A 20,459-nucleotide genomic window follows, 5' to 3' on the forward strand; every position below is an offset into this window, starting at 1 on the left:
AGGTATGCTTATTACTATTATTATTATTGCTGCAAGTGGCTGTAGTTGTATAAATATGTTGATAAACATAACTGTTACACAGCAGACGCTATTAATTTCACTCTCTCATATTTATATGAATCTGAAAAATTTGTGAACATGTATACTCTTGAGCCGTTACTGCTGCCATAGTCAAAACACTTTACCAGTTTTCGGAATCAGTTATGGGTGCATTGTGTGTTGAAATCTGTGAGTTTTGTATCAAAATTGTTTTGTAGTTTTTGTTTTTAAATAGAGATACCGTAATTTTTCACACAATGGGAGAGAAATAAAGACAAAAATAAACAACTATTTTGTTTAAACTGAAAATGGAGAAACTCAGGCAGGTGATAAGTAGAGATCATTAACAAAAATCTCTAAAATGTCTGGCATTGGTAACACTACACTGTCAACAATAATGAAAGAGAGATCAAATTATGGCAAGATCTCAGTGCAGTATGTCCAAGAAAAATATAAGAAGGCCCAAACACCAAGATGTAGAGACTTAATTGCTTTTTTGGTTTACTTCGTTGTAACAAGTCAAGTCTCAGAACGCTCTATCATCAGAACCTTTATTGTTGGTAAGAGCTAATGAACTTTCAAAACAAATGGCTATTGTATTTTCTGCAAATTCAGGCTGGTTGAAAGATGTTTCAAAAAAAGGAATGGTATAGTATCAAGAAATGTTTGTAGTGAAGCTGACAAAGTTTTACAGACTATGACTACAGATTTGTTGTGATCTATATTGCACATAATACTAGGACAATGTGGTGTGAAAGATGTCTCCAAAGCCAATGAAACTGGCTGGTTTACTGCTAGTTACCCAATAAAATTGTCATCCAAGTTGTAATCATATTCAGGGGGAAATCTTTCGCCTCTAGCTGTGGACTCCAACAGCCATGACTGTTTACTGTGTGCGTACTGCTATCAACTGTGAATTTGTTGTTTCCCCCATTGTTTGACTTAATAGAACAAAATGGTTCAAATGGCTCTGAGCACTATGGGACTTATCATCTGTGGTCATCAGTCCCCTAGAACTTAGAACTAACTAACCTAAGGACATCACACACATCCATGCCCGAGGCAGGATTCGAACCTGCGACCGTAGCAGTCCCGCGGCTCTGAACTGAGCGCCTAGAACCGCGAGACCACCGCGCCTGGCACTTAATGGAACAACTTTGATTACTGAACACATACTTACTGGCCATTAGTGCCTGGACTTTACTCAACTTAATCAGGACGTGTCTCATATTTATTTCTATTCTGGTTCACATGAATACTACACCATTTAGTTTGCAGTGTTATAGACAGTCTTCATTTGATACGTTCTATAAATATTGTTGGCTATAAGTAACATATAAGAGATTACACTCTAGCAGCTTACTTGTGTTGAACTAATACAGGAAAAGGGGGAGTTCTTACTATGTTCTCACAGAACACAAGTTCAATGATAATGAGACAAGTAAATTTTGTAGTGACCAAGAGATAGAACTGTGTGATTTGAAGTAAGACCGAAAAAGAGTCTGTTTTTAATTATAACTGTATGTAGATCATGTGTAATGTGCTGTTTACGAAGAATCTGGATTCCTTGCTGACATCTGTCAGACAGCAGCAAGCAGTTCATAGTCTGCGGTGACTTCAATATAGATTTTTCTAGAGAATTCAGACAGGAAAAATTATTTAGAAACATTATTTAGATCCTACAATTTGAGCTCAGTAATTAACTTTCCAACAGGGGTGGATAAATTGATAATGTTTCCTTTGGTGAAGCTCAAAGCAAGAAAATAGCAACAAATACTCTTTGATCATGATGCACAGTTGGTTAGGATAAATAACAGTGTTTTACAGCATGGCTACTCCTCAGTGGAAATCAGTTAGAATAATTAATGACTCCAGGAAAAATGTTTTTAAGAATAGTTCACAAGAGATGACCTGGGTTTAAATTTGTAATGAACCAAATGCCAACACAAAATTTACTCTATCCCATTATTTGAAAATAGCTTTCCACATAAGAAAATCAGAAAAAATATTAAACAGCCATGTAAAAAAGAAAAAAAAATTAAAGCATCTTGTGAAAGGAAAATAGAAATGTGTCTGTTGGCAAGAACAAGTACAGATCCTGCTGTAGTAGCACACACAAAAACTACTCAAAGGTACTAAGGAAAATTATTAAAAATCAAGAAACATGCACATAATGCCAGAAAACAGTAATAAGGCATTCAGCAAAATGAGATACATGACAACCAGCCACAAATCAGGATAACAGCACTATTAAACTGAATGGCAGGACTATAAATGATGTGTCACATGCAGTAAATATATTTATCAATCATTTCTTAAGTACAGTAGAAAGTACAGAGACAAACAGTTCAACAGAAAAATCACAGTACCACACTGAAAAAACAATTCTCATAACATTCAATCAAAGGAACTTATCAGCAACTTCTCCCTGTCAAATTAAGGAAAATATATATTCTCTTAAAAATAAATGCTCATCTGGTTCTGATGGTGTTTCCAATGAAGTACTACAAATTTGTTTCCATAAAACAAGCCTGATCTTATCTGAAATATGTAATGCATTACTAACTCACGGCATTTTTCCAGAGAGACTGAAATACGCCAGTGTCAAAACCCTATTTAAGAAAGACGACATGAGAGATGTCAATAACCACCCATCTGTTTCACTGCTGATATCAATTTCCAAAATTTTTGAAAAGGTGATGTATTCTATAACTGTATCTCACCCGAGCAACAATAACATCCAGAGCAAATCACAGTTTGGATTTCAGAAGAGTTTCTCTACTGAGAATACTGTTTATATGTTCATTCACCAAATTTTACAAGCATTAAATAATAAAATAGCACTGGATGGTATATTCTGGGACCCATCTAAGGCATTTGATTGCATGAATCACAGTATTCTCCTAGAGAAAATGTAGTTTTATGGGATAGATGGATAACGTCATACCTAACCAAATGAATGCAGTAAAGTTGTACTTAGTAAATCAATCACTGTAGTTAAGGGAAATTATTCTGACTGGGGATCAATCCAAGCATAAATACAGAAACAGAAGAAATGGTAAAAAATGTTCTTAAAAGTATCAGTGACTGGTTTTCTGCTAATGGTATCACTCTCAAATTTAAAAAGACACAACATATTCAGTTCTGCACATCTATGAGAACTACACCAATGGTAAGTGTAACGTAAAGTGAGGAAATAATAAATGCCTTGGATACTGATGAGAATTCAAACTGGGAAACTTCGAATTCCAAAAACAACTCAGTACAGACACATTTGCATTTCAAATCACTGCAAATCTTAGGGGAGACATATCAGTAAGTTGATATATTTAGCATATTTTAATTCAATAATGTCATGAACCACGGAACTTGCCACTGGTGGGGAGGCTTGCATCTTAAAACAATAAAATTGGTCTTAATGAAAAGTATTAATGAATACACAAGGAAAATGTGCTTTAAACATGATGAGGAACATCTGTTTTAAAAACATGTCCTAATACAATGGAGTCATAGTGGCATCATCAAAAGATAAACACAAAATCAGCCTAGCACATTTAAAATATTGTATACACTAGGCCACAGTGTCAACGGAGTCGGCCTGGTAACAGCAGTACTGTTCATAAACTGCTATACAGTAACCACAAAATTTTTGTGTCGTAAGCTCATTAGATGCTGCTAATGTTGGTGTACACATATTTGTCAGTTAAATAACTGTACGGTATGGAATAAAAAGAATACATTATGTAAAGCCTGTAGTGAGCTCACCAATAGTAAAATGCAATAAATTAAAAACACAACTAAAGTTAGACTGTTAAAAAGGAAATATGGTAGCTAAGTGACAATATTTCCTATGTGGTCTTGGGGTGAATTTTAGATAAAAATACGGTATAATGATATACATAAGAAAATGCTTATGGAGCAAACAGAACAATATTAAAATCATAAAACAAATAGGGAAAGAAGCCACATGGATGAAACAACAAGCTATAATAAGTAACCAGTGCCCTCTGTTGGTGTGACTGCCAGAATGCTGCACAGTTAAGAAGTGGTCACAGGAACTTAACTGCCAGAGGGACCCTCAAATCACGACACACTATTCCACAAAAAGAATAGCAAAACACTGTACCACTCACTTAGTAATATCTTGTTAACGAAATGTACTATATAAACAGAGAACACGGGACTGCAATACTGTGAGAACAACTTGACAGGGAACTGAAAGACCTAAGTCAAAACAAGGTCCCAGGAGTAGAATACATTCAGTCACAACTACTGATAACCTCAGGAGAGCCAGTCATGACAAAATTCTTCTATCTGGTATGCAAGAAGGATAAGACTGGTGAAATACCCTCAGACTTCAAGTAGAATACAATAATTCAAATTCCAAAGAAAGCAATTGCTGACAAGTGTGAATATTACCAAATTGTCAGTTTAATACATCACAGCTGCAAAATACTAACATGAATTCTTTATACAACAATGAAGAAACTTGTAGAAGCTGACCTGGTGGAGTATCAGATTCCATACTGGAGAAATGCAGGAACACTTGGGGCAATACTGACCCTAAAACTTACCTTGGAACGTATCTTAAAGAAAGGCAAACCTAAGCTTACACCATTTTTAGACATAGAGAAAGCTTTTGTCAGTATTGACTGGGATACTCCCTTTGAAATTAAGAAGATAGAGGTTAAATACAGGGAGAAAAAGGTTATTTACAACTTGTACACATATGAGATGGCAGTTATAAGACTTGAGGGGTGTGGAAGGGAAGCAGTGGTTGAGATGAGAGTGAGACAGGGTTGTAACCTATCCCTGACAGTATTCAATCTGAGCGAGCAGTAATGGGAAAATAATAATAATAATAATAATAATAATAATAATAATAATAATAACAGGGTGCATATGTGGACAAGGAAAAAAAATTCCTGGATTTTCTGGTTAAAAATACACTTTCTCCCGGGTGACAGTATATTTTCTCTTATCAATCCTTTGAATGGTTATGGTTTTATACACGGCCGTACAATTTCCCGGCACTTTCGAAAACGAAACTCATGGAAAAATACACATTTTGGAAGTATCTTTGATGTGTAGCAACATGTACGCTGCGTATTTTCATATTACGAAAGTATACATTGGAATTCCACCAAACACCGCATGTTACTTTCCGAATCATTGAAATCGAGATTTCGATGCGCTTTTGTAAGCTGTTTGTAGCTCATGTCATGTGATCTCTCCAGCCGATGACAGCAGATATTCAGAGCATAGGACACGTGATATAGTCAGCCAACAGCAACATCACTGTTAAGTAGTGCGAACACACAAACAGGGAAAGTCAATAGTTTAAATTAATATACATAGTGTTGCTACAAGAAAAGTAAAGCTGTCACATATAATATTGGTCTCTAAGGTTAATAAGCTGCAAGAGAAGCTAAGATTTTGCATATACTGTTGATCTTTCTTGTGCGTGTTACACTTTAACATGTATCACACATATGTGCCAGTAAAATTTTTAATAATGAGATTAATGTCTGATCTTCAGGGTTCGAAATTATTCTAAATGGCTCGTCATCAAAGAGTTGATTTTTAAATGAGAGTCAAATGCTCTGTGATTTAATAAATTCATGATACATTCTTCCACATAGTTCAACTTACGTAAAAGGATATTTACTTTGAAAGTAACGATTTTCAAACCACTATGTGCTATATTTTCCCGCGACCTGTTAAGAAATAGGTTCGTTTCAGCAGTTGACAGAGAGCGCAGATAACAGGCAACACCGCGCTTGGGTAGCTATCATGACATAGGAAGCCTGTATGTAAGTACTTGTAAAACATTGAAAGATCATACATTATGTCATAAAAGAAACAAGACATCAGAGGATACTCCAAGAGCATCGGAATTTTGTGGACCACACTAAAATGTGCATATTTAAAGTGCATACTTAAAGGGCAAATTCGTATGTCCAGATTCCCAATGAATTAGACCTCGACCTGATATTAAGCTTTTCAGTGTGGTTTTCGGGGTGTAAATTTTCTTGGAGCACCAGTACTGTATTACATCATGTTTGGTTCTTTATTATGGCATAATGCCATACGTGCTACAAAATGAAAACTTACACTTTAAATGCAGCGAACAGTTGAAACTAGCCCATAGTATGGAATTAAACACTTCGTTTCAAATACATTGACTGTCTCTGCAGAAAAGGTTAACAAAAGTCAAATTTCTTTAGCAAACAGCCAAAGATAACGTAATTGTTCCACAAAGCGATTAATGCTTGACTGTCAAAAAGGTGGAAATAAAATAAAATCTAAAACTAATGAAATATTTCAGCCTTCCGTAATTATGTGAATGTGTTAATTCACTTGATAGCTCCCGACCACAGATATCCATTTTGTTTTCATTTAACGTGAGAGTAAACGAAGGGAAAACAGCAAAATCACATAATGTAAACACGAGCCACGTGGAGACTACCCACTGTAACTCAGACTGCTCTGCACATCAATCCCGGATCTACGACACTTGCGAACTGGGTCAATACTAAAAAAAATCGAATTTTCAAAATATGTTCATCTTGTAACGTACATATTTCTGAAAAGTCTGAAACATAAAACATATGTACTCGAGGAAATATAAGACACATTATTTGGTCTTCAGTATGCCAAAGTGCAGTGCCATGCCTCTTCATAAAGCATTTTTCTACCGCACGTCCAAACTACATTCAGGAGAGTGGAAATTGAAATGTCCTGTGGTGCCTCTCCTGCTCCCAGTCGGTCGGTTTGACAGCCTGCCCCTCTTTTTTTTTTTTTTTTTTTTTTTTTTTTTTTTTTTTTTAAAAAAAATCTCGCAATTAATAGCGGATGGGATTATTTGTAATCGAGAGAACAAGAACTCTTCAGAAAATCTGAACTCTCTATTGCCTATTAGTTAATAACTTGCTGTTTTGTGTGACATAAAATTAAATATAGGATATATAAAACCAATACTGACAAGAAATAAGCAAGAAATTACACATTTCTTCAAACCTTAGCTCCTAGCATTTTTTCTCTCTAATCTTGCTGCAGCTTTCTGTGAAAGAATCTATTACCTCATCGAAGTTCATCAAACGTTTTGCTACATGAAAAATAGAAATGTTGTTATCTAATACTGAAAAAGCTATTAATACAAATAATAGCTAAGACTGGTGTGGTTTCTCGATCTGATTACGTCTATTTTGTCACTGTCTGCTAGATAAAACGAAATAGGCCTTTCTAATATGGCAGCAATTTTGTAACACACCAAATAAACAAGACTGTTTTGGCAGAAATGGCCATTTCTATAACACAACAGAATATAATCCACAAAGTACCAATGTCAAACGCCTATAAGGCCTACTACAAGCAAAATGCTTTATGTTAGGAAATAGTTTCACATTTTACTCATACGCACCAGCTTCTCAAGCATGAGATCGAAAAGTAGTATTACGAAATTTTTATATAAATTTGGAATCGTCTTATTCTTCCATAATTTGTGTGATGTCCCTGTTTCTTCTCCTTCCTCATTCTAACAAACAGTCTTGTCATCACCAATTCCGTAGCTATTGCTGCCACTGTCAACATTTGTTCGCCGATTAACTTCACTAACCTTGCCAGAATCACAGGTTTAGTTATTCCGCGATTATTTTCCGGTTAGGTGTTATTACGTGTTCGTACAACACGTTTTCCGCGTTACTTCCTGAATAGAACATACACGGCTGCTAGCCGGGGACTGTCCTTTTGGTCCTTACTAGTGTAGCGATCTGGCCCAAAATTTTCTGTCAAAATTTCATTTTCTTGGACACACCGAGATCAGCATTGTCAGGAATGTCAGTCATTTATTTCCATTCTGGTAGTCTGAATCTACGGATTTCGGTAGTAATTATAATAATGCTGATCATTCGCAAACCCAATCAACCATTTAATCACACAGCGATTGGCATCCATCCTTTCGGCTTTACTCCCTCAGCTTGTATAGCCCCGTCCCCTTTTCGTCTGCGGAAAGTTTATTTCTAGATGCAACGAGGATTCTCCTGACAGAGACATCACGTACACTATGCATGCATTCAAAAGTTGAATCATAAGTTCATTCAGAATTCAACTTAAAATGTGTTCAAAAATATTCAAAAACCAACAGGGAAGCATTTCAAAATCATACGAATAATCGATAGACAAACGTGCGCTGGGTGCTAGGGGCTTTATGAAACAATTTTTTTTCCCTCAAGAATATGAATTTGGCGCCCCCTTTTCCCAGTAGCATCTAGCTGCTTGCTGCGACTGCTTGCACAGCCAACAGCCACCTTCCTGTGGCCAGAAGCGGGAGAATCTACTACTCAAACGTGACTCAACTGCACATGCGCCTGCGCGTAACTGCTAAAACAAATTGAATGTAAACAGTTGTGACTTCACGCTCATTGGAAGCAATTTGTTGTTATGAAGCACTGCTTAGTCTTCCTAAAGCCTTCGACATATTTTCAATTGACAGACGCTTGCATGAACACTGTGTGTTGTTGTTGTTGTTGTTGTTGTATATGGGGCATTTCCTTTGCAATTTCTAGTTATTTTCATTTTTCTCTCTCGTTTATGTTTTATTGTCGAAGTATTATTCTGCAGTAGCGGGATACAGTAATATTCTTTGTTAGAGTATCGGTTCTTACCAGTCAATATACAAAAATTTAACTGAAAACTAAAACAATGAAAAATTCCTGGAATTCTAAAAATATCCCGGGTTTTTCCCCGTTTTCTCCTGGATGAAAAAATTCCCGGGTTTTTCCCGGATCTCCCGGTTGTCCCGGGTCGTACACACCCTGAATAATAATAATATGCAGTAGGGATTAAAGTCCAGGAGAAGAGAGAAAAATTTTGAGGTTTGACAATGACCTTCCAGTTCTGTCAAAGATAGCAGAGGACTTGTCAAAAGGATAATGGGAATGTAGTTGAATTAAATCAGGTTATGCTGAGGGAATTAGGTTACAAAACAAACACACTAAAAGTACAAGATGTGATTTGCTATTTAGGTTGCAAAATAACTGATGATGCCTGAAGTCGAGAGGATATAAAATGTAGACTGGTAATGGCAAGGAAAGTGTTTCTGAAGGAGAAAAATTTGTTAACAGCCAATATAGACCTAAGTTTTAGTAAGTCTTTCCTGAAAGTATTTTATTGAGTATAGATACGCATGGAAATGAAACACGGAAGATAAACAATTTAGACAAGAAGAGAATGGAGACTTTTGAAATGTTGTGCTACAGAAGAATGCTGATGATTAGATAGGTAGATCACATAACTAATTAGGTACAGAAGAAAATTGAGGAGAAAAGAAATATGTGGCACAACTTGACTAGAAGAAGGAATCAGTTGACATGACATTCTGAGACATCAGAGGATCACCAATTTAGTACTGGAGGGAAGTGTAAGGCTAAAATTTGTAGAGGGAGAACAAGAGACAAATACAATAAGCAGATTCAGAAGGATTTAAGTAGCAGCAGTTATTTAGAGATGATGAGGCTCGCAAAGGATAGAGTAGCATGGATAGCCGCATCAAACCAGTTTTCAGACTGAAGACCAGAACAACATATGGAATAATGTTCTGGGGTAATTGATCTTTAAGAAACAGTCTTCACTGCTTAAAAAGTGCTGTGATAGTAATATGTGGTGCTCACCTATGATCAACTTGTAGACATCTACTTAAGGAGTTGGCCATTCTGACTTCTGTTTCGCAGTATACTTATTCCCTCATGAAGTTTGTTATAAATAACTCACTGCAATTAAAAAGGAACTATGCTGTATATAATTACAATAACAGAAGGCTGGTTGGTTGGACTGATGATTAAAGGGACCAAACTACGAGGTCATCAGCCCCTCCTACCTGGAACAGGCAAGTCAACAAAACTACATGCCAAAGAAGAGCCCAGTGCTTGAAAGCCAAGGAAAGAAAACCCCAAGGTCTCTACCGAAGATCAACAAAGCCTATTGAAAAGAACAAGGGATAAAAAATTGGGGAAAGGAAAGTGAGGTGCCCCATCCAGGGAGAATCCAGAGGCTCCATAGGCATAAGTGCGATGGGGGACATACCCTAGCCACTTAACAGAAACAAACCACCCAAAAATACCCAGAAGAGACTAGCAGAGGGAAAACAGAGAAATAATATCAAGTCAGACAGAACATGCAAGAAGGGGGAAGAAGAGCAAAACAACAGGGGACTGAGGCAGACCACCAAGCCTAAAAAGCCGCTGCCTATCTATACAGAGGTGGAAACAGGTCATCCTACCGCCCTCTCAATGGGCCGACAAGGCTGAGGCGCTCTCCCTTTGAGAGACTGATAAAAACTCCCTTCACAAATATACTGTAAGACCAGGTCAGCCATTGAGGCATCGTCTGCTGACACCAGGGGTAGTGAGTGAGGAGAATAAGAAAGTGAACCACAGGGTGGCTATGTTGGGAAAATCCAGCAAAATGTGGATCACCGTCACACAGGCACAACAACAACAGTGGGATGGATGCTCGCAACAGAGGATACGACCATGAGTCAGTCAAGTACGTCCAAAGTTGAGCCGGGAAAGGACGAAGTCCTTGTGAGAGGCCCACATGGAGGACATCCACAAATTCATGGTCTCCTTTACTGCCTGTAGTTTGTTTCGAAGTGATGGTGTATGTTACTCTGTATCCCAAATCCTTAGAACCTGACAGCATAATACTGATCAAAGGTCAGATTCCAGAATAAAGATCAAGAGGCAACTTGCTGGTAGACGATTTGGCCAGCCTGACAGTGAGTTTATTCCTGAGGATCCCAACGCCACCTGGGGTCCAGATCACCAAGTGTCCACATTGTTTGAGAACAAAAAGGGGATCCTGGATAGTCAGGATCAATAGATGGTGAAGGTAACACTGATCAAGCCTCAATGCTTGTAAATTGCTTGAAGAGTCACTACAGATGAGAAAGGATTCACCGATTCAGGAATGGATAAGCTCAAGAGCATGAGAGATGGCTACCAACTCTGTACTGAAACCACTTCAGCCATTCAGCAATAAGAGGAGTTCATTACATTCCACGTGAATGTAAGCGAGGCCAATGTGACAAGCAACTATCAAGCCATCAGTACAGATTACTTCTGAACTCCAAAACGCACTGAGAATGGAGACGAATTGGCGGCAGAGAGCCTCAAAATGAACCGAGTCTTTCAGACCTTGTGATAGGTGAGGACAGAGTTGTGGATGAGGAATGCACCCTGGAAGTGTATGTGAGTGGGCATGGAGAAGAGGTGGTATAGGGGAAAGCTGGAGTTCAGAGAAAAAGGGACTGGATGAGGATGGTGATCATATCGCAGACTTGGGCCATCGTTGCGGGAGGTGTCTCTCCGTATCTGGAAAGAAGAGATGGTAGTTTGGGTGCTCCGGGGAGCAGCGGACATGTAACACATAAGCAATCAATTTTTGTTTTTAAAAGTATCGGGAATCCAATATACTGATATTTAAAAAAAAAAATCATTATCTGTCCAGATGTGCAGCAGATATTTTTATAGGCTGGTGCACTGATATTTTTTCCATTATTATATCGATATTTTTTCTCAGTACAGTGATGGAAAAAATATCAATGCACTCACCTATAAAAACACTGGCTGCACACTGTAAATACACTGCCAGTTTTATAGCTGCATATTTAAGTATTGATTCATTATTAGATATTCTATTATATTTATATTATATTATATCATATGAGATACAAGCTAACAGTCTGCACCGATAGCCAGATGCATCCCATAATGACGAAGAGTGTCAAGTAGTTTCACAGTGAAAGGAGCCGCTGAGCTATAAACCTGACAACCATAATCCAGCCTGGGGTCTGCACCCCAAGATGTACGGGTCAGGAGCAGACAGCATTGAGCTTCTGCACGCAGGCAGTCTTTCAGTGGTGAATATGGGACAGCCACATCAGCTTTTTATCAAAAATAAGATCAAGAAGCATGACAGTGCTACAATATCTAGGCACTGGTTGCCTAAATAAAGTTCTGGACTGTGGTGTACTGTGGGTCGACGGCCAAAACGCAAAACCTGCATTTTGGAGGGAAAAAATTGGAATCATGGGAATAGGACTATGCAGAGCTCAGTGGATGGAGCCTTGGAGCTAGCGTTCAGCAGATGCTACCAAGTGGGAGCTGCACCAGATGCAAAAACCATCAACATACAACTCCAGAGTAACCAGAGACTCAACAAAGGTTACAAGTCCATTGACGGCAATGAAGAATGTGACACTTCACACAGGACCATGTGGGATACTGTTCTCCTGGATCCGAGTGGTGCTGAGTGAAGCGCCGACTCGAACACAGAAGAGCCGGTGGAATAAAAACTCGTGGATAAAATTCTGAAGGAGGCCGCGAAAGTTGCAGCCATTGAGGTTAACTAAAATGTGATGGTGCCAAGCCATGTCATATGCCTTATGTAGGTGAAAGAAGATCGCAACAAGATGTCAGCAGTTAGTAAAAGCCTTTTGGATTGCTGTTTACAATCTGAGTAAATGTTCAGTTGTAGACTGTCCTTCCTGGAAGCCACACTGATATGGGGAAGAAAGGCCCCGAGATTTGAGTACCAAACATTATCGGAAGTTAACAGTTCACAAACTGCATTGGCCAGGCTAATTGGTCGGTAGCTGTTGAGAAACGTTGGGTTCTTTCAGGGCTTAAGACTGGGGATAGCTATGCTGCCTCACCAATCAGAGGGGAAGGCGTCTGTGAGCCAAATGCAGTTGAAAACCCTGAGTAGGTGTTGCCTCTAAGTAACATCCAAGTGTTGGATCATCTGGTTGTGGATAGAACATTGGTCTGAGGCCTTGTCATGTAAAGAGGTAAGAGCCTGCATCACTTCCCTTCCAGTGAAGAGTTCATTATACGTTTCAGCTTGGTGGGGGTTTAAACAGAGGGGGTTTCTTCAACTCACCATTTGTGCCAGAGAGAGGTAGCAGGATAGGACGAGGATGCCAATGCTGTCGCAAAATATGTCACAAAATGTTGCAAGGACCAATGGATCAGCATACAGAGCACCCTGTAGCATACGACCCTGGAAAGTTGACTGTCACTGGCAGTCAAAAAAGCTAAGGAGCTTGGACAAAACCTGCAACAAAGAGGCATACTTACCCAGGGAGGAAAGATACTTCTCCCAGAATTCCTTTTTACTCTGCTTAATAAGGTAGCAAACCTCATCAGAGAGACACTTAAAAGTGAAGGCAGTCCTGAATAGTGACTGCTACATCCTTGGTCCACCACGGTATTGGCCAGTGATGAGGGTGACCTGTGGATAAGGGGATAGAAGTGCCAGTGGCATGAAGAATAGTGGCAGAGACGTCTTGCACAACCACATCAATACAACCTGAGAGAGAGGTGTCGAAATGCACAGCAGACGTATATAAAGGCCAACTGGTTCTGCGGAATGCCCAACACGGGGGCCTATCTGCCTGGCGGTGGCAGGGGAACAATAGAATCAGTGAGACATGGTTACTGTCATAAAGAACATCATGTGGTGACAAATGTATAGAAGCCACGAGAGCAGGGGAGGAGATTGTGAAATTGATAGCAGGAAAGGTGTCACAAGCAGCACTGAAGTGGGTAGGGGAACTGTCATTGAGGAGAGAGAAATCAAAGTCTGGAATAAGTTGGTCAGTTAGAAAACCTACCCGTCAAAGTGGCATTCCCCACAGGGAGTGGCATGCATTGAAGTCCCTGAGGAGGAGATACAGGGCAGGAGTTACTGTATTAAAGTAGGCAGGTCAACATAAGGAAGTACACAATACAAATGGTGATTGCTGGAGCATTTGTACTTATACCGCTATTGCTTCCAGGTTGGTATGAAATGGGATACAGTTACTAATGACATCGGTGTGAACCAAAGTGCACACCCTCCCAGATGCTATATTGGGGCCATCACAGTTCCGACAGAATGCCCGATAACCATGGAGTGTTGGAGAGCGCTCATCATGGAAGTGCGTTTCTTGAAGAGCAAGACAGAACACAGAATAAAAGGAAAGAAGTTGTATTTCCAGTAGGTAACAGTAATATCCGTTGCAATTCCACTGGATTATTGTGTGGCGAATGTCCAGGTTAAACATAAAGAAGCTGAGGGGAGGTCATGTAACAGGGTCATTGGTCGTCACTGATGAGGATGGGGTGATATCCACACATAAGATGTCAGACTCAGGTTGTGAGGGGGGAGATAGCATCTCTGGGAGCACTGGGGGGAAAGGGGGGGGGGAGGAGAAGACTGCCTGTCCTGGGACTTTTGTTTCTTCTGCTCCTCCTCCTCCTCCTCCTCTTTCGGAGACTGGAGAGGGAGCCCCATCACCAGTGGATGCTGAAGAGGGGGGCCACGTCTTCAGCAGGGGAAGGGGAGCGGCACCTGGAGGGGAGGGCGTGGGAGCCGCAAGGGAGAGGGAAGGGAGAGCGGGAGGGGGTAAGGAAGAGAACTGCATGGAGTCACTCTTATTTTTTTGGATCTTATTTTCTCACATCTAAGCTGGGCAATCTGACGTGTGGGTAGAGTGGTGGGCATGACAATGTACAAACACAGGTGGCATAACACAGGGCTTCCCTCATGGGGTGGGAGTCAACAGTCACCACACAGAGGGTCCACCATACAGTGGGAAGATATATGCCCAAAACACTCCAAAAGCAACTCATGGGTGGTGGGACATATGGCTTCACGTGACATTGATAACACATACCCTCGACCTTCTCTGGGAGGGTATCTCCCTTGAAAGCCAGAATAAAGGCACCACTATCAATACAGTTGCCTTTACAACCCTTCTGTATACATCTAAAAATGAATGCTACATTGCTCCAGATTAGCCTGGAGTTTGTCATCAGTTTGCAGGATAAGGTTCTTATGAAAAATCACTCCTTGGGTCACATTCAAAGACTGGTGAGGGGTAATAGACACTGGGATGTCACAAACACAAAGAGCTGCTGTTTGGGTGATAGAAGCAGCTTTGATCAACAGGGAGCCTGACTGCATCTTATCAAGAGACTCCACTTTGCCAAACTTGTCCTCTATATTTTCCACAGAAAACAATGGCTTTGTAGCCGTGAATGTGTGCCCCTCTGTCTTAGTACAGACCAGGTAGCTGGTAAAGTGTTTCATCCCAAGATGGTGATCCTGGCTCTCCTCCCAAGATGTAGCCAATGAAGGGAAGGTTGCAGGGCCATACAAGGCAGCACTTAATGATCTTTTACCACTCAGAGACGACTGTTTGAGAACGCCCAAATTTCTGCAGCTTGGTATGCTTCATGCACCAAGAATCTGCCCTGATACCTCCACTATCGTCAGAGGCTCTCCCCCATGGGTGCCACCCAGCCACAACAAGGGCCATCTGGCATGGCAGCTGTTGCCAGGAGTTCCGATGCTCCAGGATGACAAGCAGCCACTCCTTGGCATACGCAGGGAGGCAACAGATCAGGTATCAGTAGTCTGATCCCTGTGTTGTCAGAAAGCTCAGCCAGATGGGTACATAATGCCTCCACGACATGGACTGGCTACACATGCTAGTGACCTAGCAGCGTGGAATGGCGCTAAAGAGGGGAAGGAAATTGGGGACAAGAGTCCACGCTGTAAATGCTAGGGATGGAGTTCTTCCACAAGTGGTTCACACTAAAGACAGAAAATTTAAAAGTGGAGGTCAAACCCCAAGGGGGGACCAAACTGCCAAAAAGGATGAAAGAGGACAGGAAAGATAAACAAATTCACAAGGAATAAAGAGAACCATGTGAATCGCCTGGTCAACATAAAGTAGAACACAGAGAGGGGAAGGAGGGGGCAGTGAAGAAGGAGCAAGGATGGGGAGGAAGGGACACGGTGAAGGAAATGCAGCCCGGGAAGGAAGAATGGGTTGCAATAGCTCGGGGCCCTGTGTGTGCCACTCACCTGTCCACAAAAGAGCTCTGGGACACTTGAGGTGACAATACCAGGAGGAAAATGATCTTCGTTACTACACATTAAGATTGTCTAGCACAAAAAGGGGGGTGCACAATGCTGCTAAAAAAAATTTTGATAACTTACCCAGTGATATAAAAGTCTGACAGAAAGGTGGTGGTTAGGAATGATTAACTCACTTATAAATGTTCAGCATCCACCCATGTTTACAAATTAATTTGCAACGTGAATGTATTGCAATGTAAATGTAAAATGACTCGTTCCACACCGTTACAATTTATTGTGCAAAATGATCACTGGAACATCAAACTAACTAATCTAAACTGAGGATTACAAAGGTTTTAATGAATTCACTTTTTTAATATTTCTTAAAATTTTAAGTTTTTAAAAATCTTAGTAGCTTCTTACAAACTGTTGCCAAGCTGAATAGGAATTTTTTTATTTGTTATCTAGATCAGAAGATGGTTGGTAGTCAACAAAACCCGCTATCTAGTTACTGTTGGATTGTGATCAAGACTACTAACATTCCTAACAAAGCTACTGCTCTATAAATATTTACTCAGAATCTAGGCACAGGAAGTTTTTCCCTGTTAGTTTATTAGCCACATGTTAAATTCAGCATGGAATATGACTACTAATGAAACATGTTTCCTCCATGCAGGCTTTTTCAAAATGGCACATTCTTTGGCACCTCCAGAAATGCAACATACTGAAACTGAGTCGATATTAAATGAAGTATATGGTAAGGTTTCTACATTAGTTGGTAGCCATTGGATGAAGTTATCGCAATCTATGATGGTAAGTGTACAGTGCCGATAATGACAAGGTTTGGTGATCATTCAGAGCTCAGAACAGCATAGACAATGATGCAAATTTGACGATGAAATCAACATTGAAGTTTCTGTCCCTGCTACATCTGAAATGCAGGATGATCTGCATCACCCTGTGTTGAATACTTCTGGAGTGCTGGCTGCAATTTCCTTGTCACTAAGACTTGTTATCACCAATAGGAAAAGGATTGTAGATGTAAAAATTAGTTTCTCACTTTGAGAGTTGCCAGCAAACTAATGGTTATTACAAATTTTCAGAGATTTAAAGATGGCTTTTCCTTTAATAGTTTCTGATGTGGTTTTGGTAACCCATTCCAACAGAGGGGTGCAGCTAATTAAAATACTGGATCATACTGAAATATTTGGCGAAAATCTCATATTGAAAAAAGATACTACAAAAAGCAACAGACCTTTTCGCCAAAAACAACAGACTTTTCCCCCCAAAACAACAGTACACTGTATGTAGACTTTCAATGTACAGTGCGTACCTGCAAGAGTAAATTGTAGCAGGAAATCTAATTACTGTATTATGATAAAATATGACGAGATTGAAAATACAGTATAATTATTACTTTTTCCACCACATGTATTCTTTTATACAAATTTCTTTTAACATACAAAAATATTTTGAAACCCTCAGTTTCATGATAAATGGTTTTCACTGTATCTAAAAAGTTGATACTCACTCTTATCCAATGGTGATCCAATACATCTTCAGCTGAAAATCTCACTTCTGGCTGGATTTGAAGCATATGAGATATTAAGTCTTTTGCAAGCTCTGATACATCATCCCAATACGGTGAACTAAATTCATAGTTTCCTGACAGTATACGGTCAAAGAGTTCTTCTTGATCACCTGTAGGACTCGCAAATGGAGGATAACCACACAACAGAATATACAATATCACTCCTGCTGCCCAAACATCAATCTGGAAAATAAAATAGCAAATATTTCATAATTTCTAATAATTCTATATTTTACTAACCCTTTGGCTGCTGCAGACATGCTTGGCATATGCTGAGCTGAGCAGTGTGTCATTATTGCCTTATGTGTTTAACTGCACTAAGTAGGCTGCATCTGGGCTTCTGCCTGTGCTAGAGCCACCCGGATGACCTGCCTCCCCATGTGCTGACTATTTCTGAAGTGCTAGCTGCAATTTCTCTGTCACTAAGATTTGTCGTAGCCAATATGAAAATGATTGTAAGTGTAAAATTTAGGTTCCGACTTTGAGGGTTGTCAGCAATGTAATAGTTATTACAAATTCGCAGAGATTTAAAGATGGCTTTTCCTTCAACAGTTTCTAATGTGATTTGGTAACCCATTCCAATAGATATGTGCTGCTTTCAATACACATCAGTTGTTGTGTGTTCCTTCACAGCTACTCTTCAATATTACCAACTATACTGCGTATATTCTTCGCTCCACAAAATAAAGAAACACACACATTCGAGTTTAGTTAACTGGGTATTTTTGGATCACACACTCATGATTACATTCTGTTTGTGTGCAGATTATACTATGTTGCCATGTGTGATGGATTAAAGCTATCAGAGACACAGCTTGCTTTTAGGTTATTATGTAGTCAAGAGCTTCCTGTTATTCTATACAGTGAGTGAAATACACCGATTGTCGGGGACATCGTTCTCAATTACTGGAGTTCACTGTGAACCACACTGAAACCTTTTAAACTTCACTTTTACTGTGTCATGCAACTTATTTGGTAGTTTAAGGAACACTTTTTTGCTAGCTAACTGTTTACTTAATGGCAGGAGGAGGACAGACTGTCTGTCTGAAGTATGAATACTACATAGACAGTACATCTACCGAACAGCTCTCATCCTCTTAGGAAATTTGCTAATGCATTTCTTTAATTTTTGGCAACTTCCTGTCTGCTGAAAATGGATGATATAGTTCTGTGGTACAGTTGGTAATATTTCGTAACTTCAATTGAGCTTTCGAAATCAGTTGTTTATAATCCGAAACATTCATCCCTTCCTGTGTGTTTATGGGCACAAAAATTTGACCGTAGGCAGCCATGGAGGACAAGATGCGTATTGGCCCAAACAGTTTACAGAAATTTACAAAAAATTGTAATTTTGTGTGCACTTGTGCAATAAAACCATTAATGGAAATAAAGGTGTATGAACCATTTCTGATGTTATATGAACAGTTCCTCATCATAAACAGATGATCCTTTATTATTTTTGTCTATTCGGACACTGTATTTTTATTCTTGTGTACATTACAAATGAAATGGATATCACAGCATTTCAAACTTCCAGTCTGTGTATTTCTTAGCACAGTACCATCTGTTGAATATAACACTAAGAATGATATAATGGTTTGATCATTCCCATATTGACACTTGGGTCTTGAAGGCAAATCATCAAATGTGTGATTATGCAGTCAGAAATAATTTTCTTTCCAATCAGATTTGTCACTCAACTGTGTTTTCCTCTTAAGTGTTTCACTATCACATCTACATTATTTGGATTCAGATGAACTATCAATTATACCTCTTGCTGGAACATAAGACTGTTTGTGTTGCACCTTCTGACATAGATTGCTTCAGACTGTTGCTTTTAGAATCTGTGGAGGAAATATCACTTGCACATCAAATAATCCATCCACACTGTTGCTCTTCATCAATATCTCCACGCTCTCTTCCTTAGCAGTCTAGTTGATTAGACAAACATTGTGATGCCAATCCTGATGAACACTAAGACAAAGTTAAGTCAAATGTAGCAAAATGAGATCACAACGAAGTACCTTAACAGAACTTAGTAGCCAGAACTGTGGTAAATGCTGACATGTAGGTTGGGAATTCACTGTATGCTTAAATTTGTTGACAGCACACAGGTACCTCTGTGGAGACGCAATGATACTCATCATTGGTGCTCATGGAATGGCAAGGAGACCCCAGTCGACAGTGCTCAAAGAACATCCAAAGACTATGCTTAAACCCGCCAGCAGCACCGTGAGAAGCAGAAGAGCATGACAAGTTCATTCGTCAACAGCAGTCAAAGGGTTAAAAAGAAGGAAAAAATATATATCTAATTATACTTCAAAACATTCCAAGTCTAACAAAGAAAAATCATATCTTGTTTATTTAAAAGGTTAAGTTTTACACAGATGGCTAATAACAATTTTAAAAAATTCTTCTATAATGGGTTACATAATTATCTTATGGAAATGCAAATATTCCTTCGATGATTCTTGTTCATTTCACCCTAACTGCACTATAAAGGAACAATTATTCAATGCCACATTTCCAGCTACATATACTTTCACACCTTCATTTGGCTGCTGTTTTTCCAGAAACTGCTTCCAGTATACATGATGGAATATTTACCTACTTGCTCCCTAAATATCATTTCTGCAAATATACTATAACAATCTATCTATTACTAATGTAATGAGTAATTTATTGGACGCACTCCTTCTACCTAAATAATGACAAAATTATTTTACGCCATATATCCTGTAAGATGCTCACTGAATGAAGGGATCCAGCTGTTAAAGCACTGGACACACTACTGGGAAGAGTGGGCTCTGCCCTTGCTCCTCCACACTCCTTTAGAGTCTTGTGGGATTCCCTAACTCAGTTCTGATGAATTCTGAAACAGTTTGTGACAAATCAAATAAATCCACCAATGCAAATATGA

At 39.3% G+C, this 20,459-nt stretch overlaps 1 protein-coding gene across 1 annotated transcript in view; it reads right to left on the bottom strand.

Moving 5' to 3' along the window:
* The window catches only part of LOC124722073 (serine/threonine-protein kinase GL21140), a 212,200-nt gene that overhangs the window by 12,388 nt on the left and 179,353 nt on the right, over positions 1–20,459 (bottom strand). Inside the window, exon 9 of the mRNA XM_047247271.1 lies at positions 17,480–17,722. Within this exon, the coding sequence (XP_047103227.1) occupies positions 17,480–17,722 (243 nt within the window). The remainder of the gene's footprint in view (positions 1–17,479; positions 17,723–20,459) is intronic.

The sequence above is a fragment of the Schistocerca piceifrons genome, chromosome X (assembly GCF_021461385.2).
Source record: "Schistocerca piceifrons isolate TAMUIC-IGC-003096 chromosome X, iqSchPice1.1, whole genome shotgun sequence".
Taxonomy (NCBI): Eukaryota; Metazoa; Arthropoda; class Insecta; order Orthoptera; family Acrididae; genus Schistocerca; species Schistocerca piceifrons.